This window comes from Schistocerca americana, chromosome X (genome assembly GCF_021461395.2).
Source record: "Schistocerca americana isolate TAMUIC-IGC-003095 chromosome X, iqSchAmer2.1, whole genome shotgun sequence".
Taxonomy (NCBI): Eukaryota; Metazoa; Arthropoda; class Insecta; order Orthoptera; family Acrididae; genus Schistocerca; species Schistocerca americana.
The window spans coordinates 717869100-717882059 of NC_060130.1; the positions used below are offsets into that span (position 1 = coordinate 717869100).

The 12960-nt window shown below is 42.8% G+C and overlaps 1 protein-coding gene across 1 annotated transcript in view; it reads left to right on the forward strand.

The window, feature by feature from the left end:
• The first annotated feature begins 2240 nt into the window (after positions 1–2240).
• The window catches only part of LOC124555640 (neurofilament heavy polypeptide-like), a 308023-nt gene continuing 297303 nt past the window's right edge, over positions 2241–12960 (forward strand). Inside the window, exon 1 of the mRNA XM_047129622.1 lies at positions 2241–3395. Within this exon, the coding sequence (XP_046985578.1) occupies positions 2306–3395 (1090 nt within the window). The 5' untranslated portion in view covers positions 2241–2305. The remainder of the gene's footprint in view (positions 3396–12960) is intronic.

Consider the following 12960-nt stretch of genomic DNA (forward strand, 5'->3'; position numbering starts at 1 on the left):
AATTCATACTGCTAAAACACATTTATAACATTTTACATACACAAAAAGACGTAATAACACTTTATTAAAATACTAGAACAGTTTATGAAAAACATTCTACTACTTTAGTGCACTCTAGTGGGCACAATCGAAACTAAATCACAGTCTCCTATCCAATACTGTCCTCTAACGGCTGCTACATAAACTACGTGCACATCCAGTCTCGCGTCACCATCTGTCACTATCCAGCTCTGAGACACATCTCCCTCTTAACCGCCTCCAAGGCAGGGTCGGTATACGGCGCTACGCCTCAAGCGTCGTGGTCTTCAACGATGAAAGCATATTCTGCCTGCACACAAGTGATGGTCGTTCACGTGTACGACGTAAACATGAAGAGCACTGTGTCGTAGAGTGCATTCGTCCAAGACACACTGGTCCAATCCCACGCCTTATGGTCTGGAGTGCGATGAACTACAACTCTCGTTCACCTTTGGCGGGTGATTCCACGCCTTATGGTCTGGAGTGCGATGAACTACAACTCTCGTTCACCTTCGGTGTGTCTGGAGAGGGCGGTAACCAGCGCTCGGTACGTGGAGAATGTTGTTAAATCCGTTGATCTGCCGTTCTTGCAAAAGAAATGTGATCCGTTGTTCCAGCATGATAATGCTCGTCCACACACTGCCTATGAAACTCAACATGCTTAGCAAGACGTGCAGCAACTTGCCTGGCCAGCACGATCTCCGGACTTATCTCCAACCGGGCACGTGTGGGATATGATGGGACGAGAAGTGACTCGTGAACTCCTCAACCAACAACTCTTACAGAACTCAATGAATAGGTCGAGCAGGCGTGGTGAAACGTATCCCAAGATAGTATTCGCCATCTGTACAATCGACTGTATGCCACAGTCCTGCATTACCGCCCGTGGAGGCTATACCACGTACTAATATGTGTCGATATCTGGTACCTCAGAAGCGCCTGTGCTGTTGATCTGCAAATATAATCATTTCATATACTCCATACGCACTATTGCAACAATAATCTCAAGTGAATTGAAAGCCTCTAAAAGGGTGTACTAATTCCCCCCCCCCCCCCCCCCCCCAGCAGTGAATTTACAAACACTGCACGAAACACAATGTTATGTCTCACAACAACTTAGAAAAAGCGGAGGAGCGGGATTAGCCGAGCGGTCTAGGGCGCTGCAGTCATGGACTGTGCGGCGGGTCCCGGCGGAGGTTCGAGTCCTCCCTCGGGCACGGGTGTGTGAGTTTGTCCTTAGGATAATTTAGGTTAAGTAGTGTGTAAGCTTAGGGACTGATGATCTTAGCAGTTAAATCCCATAAGATTTCACACACATTTGAACTTTTTTTTTTTTTTTTTTTTTTTTAAAAAAAGCGGATGAGGTGTCTAGTGAGCATTCCTTCATGTGATTCTAAAATCACCCACCAGACGACTAAAATATCGGTCAAGAAAACAACTTGTGCTCGTAGGTGCGCTATCTTCCAAGTACAGAACTCTCCCCTATATTGTTATGAATGTTCATATCAATTATGATAACGAAACTGCGCTCGTGATATTTCAGTAGAAACAGGTGTATCTGAAATTTACAACAATGGGCATCGTACGTCAGTCACATCTTATTACCATTATTATTATTATTATTATTATTATTACTTCGATCATTCAGGCGTACAGTTTGAATTTTGACAGGTGGTGATTAGGATAGGAAAGTGTGTGTGTGTGTGTGTGTGTGTGTGTGTGTGTGTGTGTAAGAGGTAAGAGAGAGAGAGAGAGAGAGAGAGAGAGAGAGAGAAGCTTACATACAGAACTAACACTAACAGTTTGGTAACTGAGAAGAAATAACTGGCAGGGGCAGGTGAAACAACGGCTAAAGATGTTGCAAAAGAGATACTGCCCTGTGTAGAATGTGATAAATGCCGAACAGATAAGACAGCTACTCACAGAATAAAGAGAGAAAAATACACAATTCTGAGGTAAATAAAAAAATCCACAACTTGTCATAGGATAGCACATTTCATAACATGACATTGTAATTTCGAAGTATAACTATAGCTTATTATTAAGGGACTTTCCTTAGGACATCAACACGATTGAAGCAAGTGCATGTGAATGACATGCTTGTACCTCGCATTCAACAACACAGTGTACTTTCTTTCTGATGATATTACATTTTTATAGCCTGTAAAGATACTATTTTTTATACACTGACTCTAATCATTCAAAATTAATTTCTGTTGCAGATAAACCTGAGAAGCGCCGGACCTTTTCTCTGGGAGAGTATAAGTGAATACGACAGACTGTAAGCATGTTGAACAAGGACGCTAAAGTGACAGAAGAGGCCCTGTCGCCCCCTAAAAGTGGTGATACCTCCACTGGCGAGGCTGATACAGATAAGTGCCAGGCTCAGAACGGAGAGGCAACCACCGCCTTAATTACCTTCGAAGAAGGCGAGCAAGTAAGTTCCATTGCGAATACGACAGGAGAGAAGAACTCACATGAGAACGTCGCAGAAGCGAAGAACTCTGACGCCGAGGTGGCAGAAGTCAGAGGTTCGGAAGCCAGCAAGGCAGAAGTGCAAATTCCAGAGATCAGTACAACAGACGTGAGCAGTTCCGAAACAGTTATGGTGGAAGTGGAGAGTTCCGAAATGAATAGTGCGCAAGTGAATGATTCTCTCGAGACGAAGGCAGAAGTGAAAAATTCTCACACTAGCGTGGAAGAAGTGAAGCAACCTGATGTGAGTATGAGCGAAGTGAAGAATACTGGTGATAAGGTGACGGAAGTGATAATTTCCAATGTGAGCGTGGGAGAAGTGAAAATTTCTGATACAAATTCGACACCTAAATCGATCTCACCAGAAGGCGAGAGTGGCGGGGGAAGTGAAAATGCGGGAGTTAGTGCCAACGAGAACGTGCAGCCGGTTGTCACGGAGACTCCTACTCCGAGTGCTTCGGAGCCTCTGATCGAGATTTCCGATGACGGGTCGTGGGACATGAAGCCCCAACACGAACTGGAGGCGGCTGGTGCCCCGAGGGAATCTACCGGAGCACTCGAAGGAAGTCTGTACGAAAACCAGACTGCGACTGTCGAGGATGAGGCGAAGTGTGCTGCAGATGCCGCTGCTACACCGGTACCCGTTGCTGTGTGCCCACCGAAACCGTTACCACGCAAGCTCGAGACGGCGGCTGCTGCGAAGCTAGAGGAGTCTGCCCAGTCAGAGGAAGCCCAGAACGGCGCAACCATTCTGGAAGCTGTGGCGGACCTGTGCGTCGGCCTGAAGACGCTGGACAACGCCAAGCCGTACAAGGACGGCGAGGAGCCGCCCACAGAGACGCCTGCCGACCCACAGCATGCACCGCCACCGCCGCCCTTCCGCTTCGGAAAATTCCCGAAAGGTAAGTGCACGCCCTCACAGATTATCCCAATATCTCTGCGATTATGCGATATTCGTTGTTGTTGTACAAGGCGTTCCAAAAACTTCACCTCATTTCACAAGACTGTATCACCGAACGAAGTAACGCAATGATTAGCACACTGGACTCGCATTCGGGACGACAGTTCAGGTCCTCGTCCGGCCATTCAGATTTACGTTTTCCGTGATTTCTGTAACTCGCTCCAGGCAAATGCCGAAATGGTTCCTGTCAAAGAGTACGGCCGATTTCCTTCTCCATCCTTGAATACAATTTACGCGTGTGCTCCATCTCTAATGACCTCGATGTCGACGGGACTTAAACACTATTCTTCCTTACTTTTTAAGACTGTATTTTCTACACGTATGCAGATCACAAGTTAGTTTATTCTAATTCACTTTTCTTTCCAAATAATTTTGGATATAGCCATCTCGATGACTGCTATAAAGACGAGGACAGGCTGAAAAATAATACCTCCAAATTTTTACGTGAAAACCAGTAAAGATTTTTATATAAAACGAACTTTATTAACATACTACATATTTGTTCTTCATGTCTACATATTTGCACATCTTTGCCGCTCGAGGGCTCTGAATTATAGCGTGTAATATGGCGGCGTACAACGTAACTATGTCGGCACGTGAGAAACAGCGTGGTAGAGTTCGTTCGCAAATGAAGCACTCTCTCCTTCAGAATGACAATGACAATCTCAAACGAGCACTGCTATATCTGCAATAAACCGACGCCTTGGGTTCACTGCCAGCGATCATCCTCCATACAGCCTCAACTTGGTCCCATCCGATTTCAATCCGTTTTCAAAACAACTTCGAGGACTACACTTTGATAACGATGAAGCGGTGCAGGCAGAGGTGAGGATGTGGGTCCATCAAAAAAGTGAAACATTCTACAGTGACGTTGTCAACAACTTGCTCTCTCTTTGGGAGAAATGTGTTCGTCACCAGAGTGACTATTTTGAGAAATAAATATGTAGACATGAATAATAAAAATGCAGAATGATCTTAGAATGTTAACAGATTTAAGAGTTTTCACATAAATAATTTGGGGGCACTACTTTTCAACAAGCCCTCGCAGTTTCTGGGGTATAGGATCATCCTGCTTTACTCCTCATCCAACAGAAAATTTCCCATTACATAAACGATTTGTTAGATAGTTGCGAGAAAGTGTGCCTCAAGATAAATCTGTCAAAAAGCAAATGTTATGCACAGCAATGGTACTACAAGACAAATAATATTGAACAACAACTGTCTAAATAATGTTAACGAATATGTTTATCTAGGACCGTTAAATGATATCCAAGAAGATTTAAAATCTGATTTTTCCGCCGAATGAAGCTGGGTTGAAGGGCTTATGGGAGAAACGCATCCATTTTTAAAGCTAATATGCCAACAAATTTAAAAAAATCTGTTTTTTCGAACAGCATCTTCTTTCCGTACTGAGACAGAGCTGTGATTTTCAAAAGAAAACATCTCAGAAAGCTACAAAAAGTTTTCACTAAGAAAAGTGAAAAAAGAAGTGAAGAAATAAGAACAACGAAAGGAGTTCGGGATGTTGTGGAAACGATAAAGACACCAAAATCGAAAAGATATATCGCACATCGAAATGACAGATCATAGGCAAAGACATTACTGGAGTGGAGTCCCAGAGGAAGACGCAGATTCCAAGGCACACCACCCGGCCGCTGGAATAAGGAACTGAAGAATGTCGTAGGCTTCAGCAGGCAGAGGAGGCAGAAGACAGAGACATCGAAACAGGGCTTGAAATTGTATTTGTTAACTTTAGATTAAAGAGACTATACCTTGTAACGGTTGAATTAGCCGAACCATAAATAACTGCTGAAAGAATTAAAGTTCCGTCTCCGTAGCTGAGTGGTCAGCGCTATTGATCGCCATACAGAGGACCCAGGTTGGATTCCCGATATTCCTAGGGATTTTTGCTTGTTGGGAGGAGGGAAGCGGGGTGCACTCAGCCTCGTGATGCCAACTGAGTAGTAGCGGCTCCAGGTCACGAAAACTAACAGCCCAGAGAGCGGCGTGCTGACCCCAAGCTCCTCCGTACTGCATCATATGTCGCCGTTGGCGGAGGGTGACATGGTGGTCGGTCGATACCACAGGGCCCGCCAGGTTCTGTGGATGAAGTTTACATTTTTACGCGAATGAAAACAGAAACTTGGGGTGTATTTTAAATCACACATCGAAAATAGAAGTTAAGCTTGGCGCCAGTTGTAGGTTGCCAGGTCAAGTGGTTTCTGGTGGATGTTTCCCTCGATCGCTCGCTCGCCCGTTGTCCAGCGTGTTTCGTGTCACGTGTTGTGTATGAATAGGAGAAGCATTGCTGTCACGCAGTCGAGGTGTTGACTGCGTCTTGTCGCTAGTAAGCATCGCCGGTTTTGCTGCTACGCCCGAGCATTACGTCGCTATTGTATTAACAAGACGGGAAAAAGTGAATCACGCATCGACGTCCCCTTAGTGAAGTCAGTAGCCTGCAAGCTACAAAAACAGTATTAATGTCAAAAAGCGTTACGGAGGTCATGCAATTTTACAGAGACCTACTGCAGTGTTGAACGATGTTTTGAAATTATTCCCGACGTAAATCTACGATGTCCAAAGAAAATGGTGTTGACAGAGCCCTTGGACGTCTAGTACTACCTTTATGTCGGTGACTGAGTAAGCGCAACGCACTATACTCGTAATATTTATTTGGTACACGAACACGAACTCTGTGACATGCACCCATTTCAGGTTGGCGTCTCTTATTTCTACGCGTAACTCTTTGGCAGTGCTGTTGCAATATATAATTCTAGTGTTCAAAAGCGTCTTCGTAATTCAAGACGGACAAATATATTTCTGCGCAATAAAATTGTAATACAATGAAGGCAGCATGCAAGAAAAGTTATTGACACGAAGCCTACGACATGCTTGGATACGCAATTAACATGTCAGTGCAGTCGCACGAAGTAGGTAGCCGTAACATTATCTACATTCGGTATGTAAGGACAGATTACGCAATGTGTTTCTCAGTCATCGCCTCTCAGTGTTGGTCGTTCTTGGGAAGATCGTGTTATGCCTTGTGTAACGAAAAGAGAAACGTCCACCAGCTAGTGTTGTTATTCGACAGTGGCATAATCGTACCCTATCGAGGCTCTGGTTTACCGTTCTGTGATATTGCTGTTCGCATTATTTGGAATCCAATTATTTTCGTGCGAATATGGAGTCGATGAGTTTAGGAGGGTCCTACTTAACACCATGGAGGATCCCTATGGCCCCAAGCGACTAACACATGAGGGAACAGACGTATTAATTACTCGACAGTGCAGGATGACAGTCACGTTACGTACCTTGAATCAAGAAATGGGCATGTTCGCAGCAAGACAAGTATTCATACATGGAGAGCGACGACATGTGGAACATCCCGGACTGTCAGGACGGCGACCATTCATGCTGCTGCCCTTAACGCGGTAGCAGAGAGAGGTGTGCCATCTGTGGTGTGCCCAACGACAAAACAGGACGCAGGAGTGCCACCACGTCGTCTTGTCAGGTAAGTCGTGGTCCTGAGTACAGCATCACGATGGACATCCATGTGTGGAGGCTCCGAGCGGAACGAACAATACCGAAACGCATTCATCATCGTCATACGGACCCAGCAGTTGGCCTGATGGTATCGTGTGTCATTGGGTACATAACGCTCTCACCTCTGGTTCACACAGAGGGCGCGAAATCTCTGATTTGTTAATGTCGACGAGTGTGTCATATCTTTGAGGTCTGTGTGAAGTTGTGTTTCAGCAAGGTATCCCGAGATAGTATGTTGCCCGTCTTCCTAGCTCGATACAGAAAATATTCGATTGTTGCCTTGTCCAGCACCTTCTCCAGATCTTTCGCTGACTGAAAACCTCTGGTCATGGTTTTCTCAGAGACTGGCATTTCCCACTCGCCAGCCGTTTCGACTGATAAATTCTGGCATAGAGTGAGGTAGCATGGAATGATTTACCCATATCTGTCGTCTAAGCTCAGTACGACTCGATGACCTGTCGGGTTAGAGCTATTGTTATTGCCAGAGGTGAAAGCTCTGTGTACAAAATTTCGCGTGGTGTGTATTCCCAAATCACGTAAAACTGCAATTGTTGTGGTCTTTGATCTGAAGACTTGTTTGATGCAGCTCTCCATGCTACTCTACACTGTGTAAACCTTTTCAGCTGCAAATAACTACAACCTACATTCTTCTGAATCTGTTTGCTTTATCTGTCGCATGGTCTCCCTCTACGATTTTTACCTTCCCCCGCTCCCCGTCCTCCAATACTGAATTGGTGATCTCTTGATGTACCATCAACTGACACCTTCTTTTAGTTAAGTTGTGTCACAAATTTCTTGTCTCCCCAAATCTATTCCGTACCTCCTCGTTAGTTACGCGGTCTACCCCTGTAATCAGCAGCATTTTTCTGTACGACCACATTTCAGAGGCCTCTATTCTCTTCTTGTCTAAACTGTTTAGTCCATGTTTCACTTCCAGAGATGGCTACACTCCAGACAAATACCTTCAGGAAAGACCTCCTAATACTTAAATCTATATTCGATTTTAACAAACTGCTCTTCTTCAGAAACGCTTTTCCTTGCATTACCGGTTTGCATTTTATATCCTCCCTACTTCACCCATCATCTTGCTGCTCGAGTAGCAAAACTCATCTACCAAATTTAGTGTCACGTTCCCTAATCTAATTGCCTCAGAACGACCTGAGCACAACTGCATGGTATACTGTATGTTCATTATAAGTAACTTTCATTGTTCGCTACCCTGCCTGGTGTTGCAGTTTGAACGTCCAGCAGTGCATATATCGGGTGTCCCATGGAACGCACACAGACTGAATGTGTTAAAACTGTAGAAGATACCCATACAAAGATTTCGTCAAGAAATGGATCGGAAAAGCAAACAGTTTAAGATAGTGCTAATATAAGCAATTTATCATTTATGTGTATGTCCAGGCAGCTATTACCTTCAGTATAATATTGTTGTGTTTCAAACAGCGTCAAGTGGTCAACGGACAGTGAGCGGCCGGCATCGGTCTCCTCTGCTATTGTCAAGTAGTTGACGTTGACTGTCGTCTGAATGCCACTGCCATGCTTATACCGCTGAGCCACTGCCTGTGACGCCCGCAGCAGGACGAAACTGGCACGGCGAAATATTCTTCTGGTTACTACAGTGTCGATGTGATGGTTAATGATGGCAAATCGTGGGCTCGTCTTCTCATCACGGACGCGTAGTAAGAAGGCTAGCGGGCTTAATACATTGGCCTCCTCAACGCGCACCTTCCCCAGGCGTCTAATGCTGCGCTACGTCTCCTCCCCGTAGAGGTACGTTATGTACGAATGCATGCTCTCGCGGCGATATGCATTAATAAAATATCCTCGGGTTTCGAGCCGCGAAATGCGTTAGATGACACTTCTATTATTAAGCGGACCAACGACTTCTGGGATCAGCAAGAGAGATCAAAAATCGGACAACACCCACAATAAAGACGGTGGCTGAAGCTGAGTACGGCCTAGGATCCTGTAACTCTGGAGCTGAAGCTGGTGCGGCGGTCGCGCCACCAAAACATTGCCATATACGGCAAGGGACTAGGCACCAGTGGCGTCACTGGCGGCGGCGTGCTTTATAAGTATGGCAGCGGCATTCAGACGACAGTCAACCACTTTGCAACGGTAGAGGAGATCTCTGTTGAAAGCTAGTGGGCAGTTAACAACTTGACGTTGCTTGAAACCTGAGAATATTTTATTAATGGGTATCGCCATGAGAGCATGCATTCGTACATAGCTATAACGTTGTTTAAATATAATTATATTTCATTGTTTTAGAGCTTCTGAAATCAGGAAAACAATAATACAATGATGTAGTACTTATCGTAGTACTTATCAGCGTTTGAAGTGGAAATTTTCTATAAACAAAAAAGAAAAAAAACTGGAAAACACACGACTTGGCTCTGTTATAAGGGCTAGTCAAATGAAAACGAGACAGATGGAAAACAAGTAGATCGAATTTTCTCATTATGAGACTATTGAAGGACGATCTGTTTTAATTGTTAAAAACCAAAATCCAAGCTCACACAAAATATTTTTTATTTAAGACAACCGGTTTCAACTGTTTTAGCTGTCAGCTTCAAGCTTTAAACATTTTTTGTAGTAAAACATGTTCATTTTACGCTGAACCACATGCACAAGATGTCAAGTGGATAAATGTGCTGAGTTTTATCCACTTGACATCTTGTGTATGAGGTTCGGCGTAAAATGAACATGTTTTAGTACAAAAAAATGTTTGAGAGCTGAAGATGACAGCTAAGACTGTTGAAACCGGTTGTCTTGAATAAAAAAATATTTTGTGCGCTCTTGTCTCTTGAATCGTTTTTAACAATGAAAAACAAGTCAAAACAGCAATATCGGAATTGTGAATCCGTCTTGGTGCAAAACACCTTGTTATTTCTTTATTTATTTATTCCCAAACTAGTTTCGGCGAATAAAAAAGTAAACAAATAACAAGATGTTTTGCATCAAGACGGACTCACAATTCCGATATTGTTGTTTTTCTATACAATCGCGGTGCAAATGGATGAGTTCCAATATAAAGTTATTAGAAAACAAGTAATTAAACTGTTTATTATTTCAAAAGTAATTGCCGTAACTGTTAATACATTTATCCCATTGTGAGACAAGATAGTGAATGCCTTCATCAAAAAATGTTTGCGGTAGCCTACGAAACCATAATTGTACCCAGGCGTGCACCCTTCGTCCAGAGCAAATCGACGGCTACTAATGTCTTTCCTCAGGGCTCCAAAAATATGGGGTGCGCATGGCGAGAGATCGGAACTGTATGGAGGATGATACCAAGCTTGTTTCGACTACGCTGTACGAGTTTCGCTGGGAAGCCCTTACACATCCTCCATTCAGTCCTGATCTCTCCCCATGCGATTTGAAGAAAGGCAAACCTACGTTTACAGCCTTTCTAGACTTAGAGAAAGCTTTCTTGAAATGTTGTGTGGTCTGTACTCTTTTGCCAGTGACGATGTAATTCTGTCAGAACAGGATGTAGAGGAGCAGGTAAACAGAATGGTATTGAATTGGAAGGAGATTATAAGATGAATATCAAGAAAAGTAAAACAATTTCAATGGAATTTAGAGGAATTAAATCAAGCGATGCTGAGAGAATTAGATTAGTAAAGGAGACATTAAAAGTAGTAGATGAGTTTCGCCATTTCGACTGCAGAGTAACTGATACTGGCTGGAGCAGACAGAATACAAAGTGCAGACTGGCAATAGCAAGAAAAGCATTTCTCAAAAAGAGAAATATGTTGGCATCTAATCCAAATTTAAGTGTTGGGAAGTTTTTTCTGAAGGTTTGTCTGAACTTTAGCCTTGTACAGATGTAAAACGTGAGCAATAAGCAGTTCAGATAAGAAGAAAGAAGAAGCTTTCGTAATGTCGTGCCTTAGGAGAATACTGAACTTAAGATGGGTAGATCGAATGACAGATGAAGGGGTACTAAATAGAATGTGGAAGAAAAGAAATTTGTGGCCCAACCTGACTAAGAGAAGGAATCAGTTGATAGGACGCATCATGAAACATCAAGGAATTGTCAGTATGGTTATGGAAGGAAGTGTGGAATGTAAAGATGAAAGAGGGAAACCAAGGGTCAAATACAGCACGGATGTTGAAATGGAAGTAGCGATGAAGAGGCTTGCACAGATTAGACTAGCATGGAGATAGCCGTATCAAACTTGTCTTCGGACTCTAAACCACAACAACAACAACAACAACAACAACAGTCATTATACAGAAAAAACATTCGCCCTTTGCGAGCCATCACATATTAAACACATTGTTATGTACCGTTTGTGAAATGTTAGTAGTAATCATGTTGTGTATGACAACTTCTGTATTTAACGGCAAAATGTAAACTGAAAATACAGGGTGAGTCAAAAGCAACTTAACAGCTTTGGAATGATATAAATATTTGTTGAGATAACTTTCGGAAATGGGACTGATGACCACAGCAGTTGAGTCCCATAGTGCTCAGAGCCAACTTTCGGAATCAGTAGATTTGTCATTTTGTAGCAAACAACCTCAGGTCTCACATAAAAGTGTCAAGTGTTATTTTGCTTCGATGTGACTACCATTTGTGATGCGGCAAACATCCCACTGGTAATCAATTTCTTCCATCATTGGTTGCAGAAAATCGGGCGCAACTTGTGCAACGGCAGCGTAGTTTCGACTTTTCAGGTCGGCTAAATTATAAGTGTGCTTGGAAGTTCTTTAACGTATTCGATGCGAAATTTATGCCGAACAGTTATTGCAGAGTTCGTTTCATGCAACCATTTTAACTATGCACTACGCTGGCGCTCCTGGTGGCGGAATGGGTTACATTATGTGAATCAAATTGGAGGTTGTTTGCTAAAAAATGACACGTCTACCGATTCTGTAAGTTATCTCAATAAATTCCTATATCATTCTGAAGTCCTTTTTGACTCACCCTGTACATTCATGCTGAACTACTATATACTTCATTCCTAGTGCCAACTTTTGTTTGGTTAAAGCTGTGGAGACGTATGGATTCATAGCTATTTCATTCCAGCGACTTGATATTCGATTTTCTCTAAAGAAAGGAAAGAAGCTTAGTGTTTTTTTGGCCTGTCAACGACGAAATGATTAAAGATGGATCAAAGACTCGGACTGGAGGATGACGGGGAAGCAAATAGGCAATGTCCTTCCAAGAGAACCATCCCGGCATTTGCCTTAAGTGATGTAGGGATACTACAGAAAACCTAAATCCGGATGACCGAACGAGGATTTGTATCACCATCCTCCAGTGCCTTTTCTCTGATTAAATGTGCATATTGGACAACAAAGTAAGCTGTACATCTTACTGAAATTTCCAGTATTGAAACAATACAGTCTTTCAATCTGATCACTGCAGTTTAAAATTACCACTTGACTTCCTAAATTCCATAGCTTCACCAATATTTCTTGTTTAAAGGCTTACCGCAGTAACATAGTTGTTCACTGCTATGAGTAATGTTTATTTACTATAATAACGATAATTTTCGAGGAACATGTCAGTGCCATCCTAGGAAGACAACTGAAACCAACAATTTAGAGAGCTAACTATGCCTATTATGCTTTCATGTATGCTGAGAGCTTTTTTTCATGGCTGTCTCTGCTGATGTCGCCTATTTATCTTCAGTACCTGAGGTTCGAATCCATTGTACTTTTCGATCGTATATTTGTATTTATTTGTAGTAAACACTACAAATCAGATGCATTATAGAAATAATATGCTAATGTAAACTTTTCAAAAGAAATTTTTCATCATCTACATAACTGTGCAAGCGTGTGGGTTTAGATTCAAAGGAATTACACAATGTAAGAATAACCTTTACTAAACTGAAAATCAAACTTTGAATAAAAATGAAATAACAGCCACAATAAAGGCAGTCTGTTCAAAAGTGTGTATCTATGAAATCAAAATTTGCTACTGGTTCTCAGTGAGTACC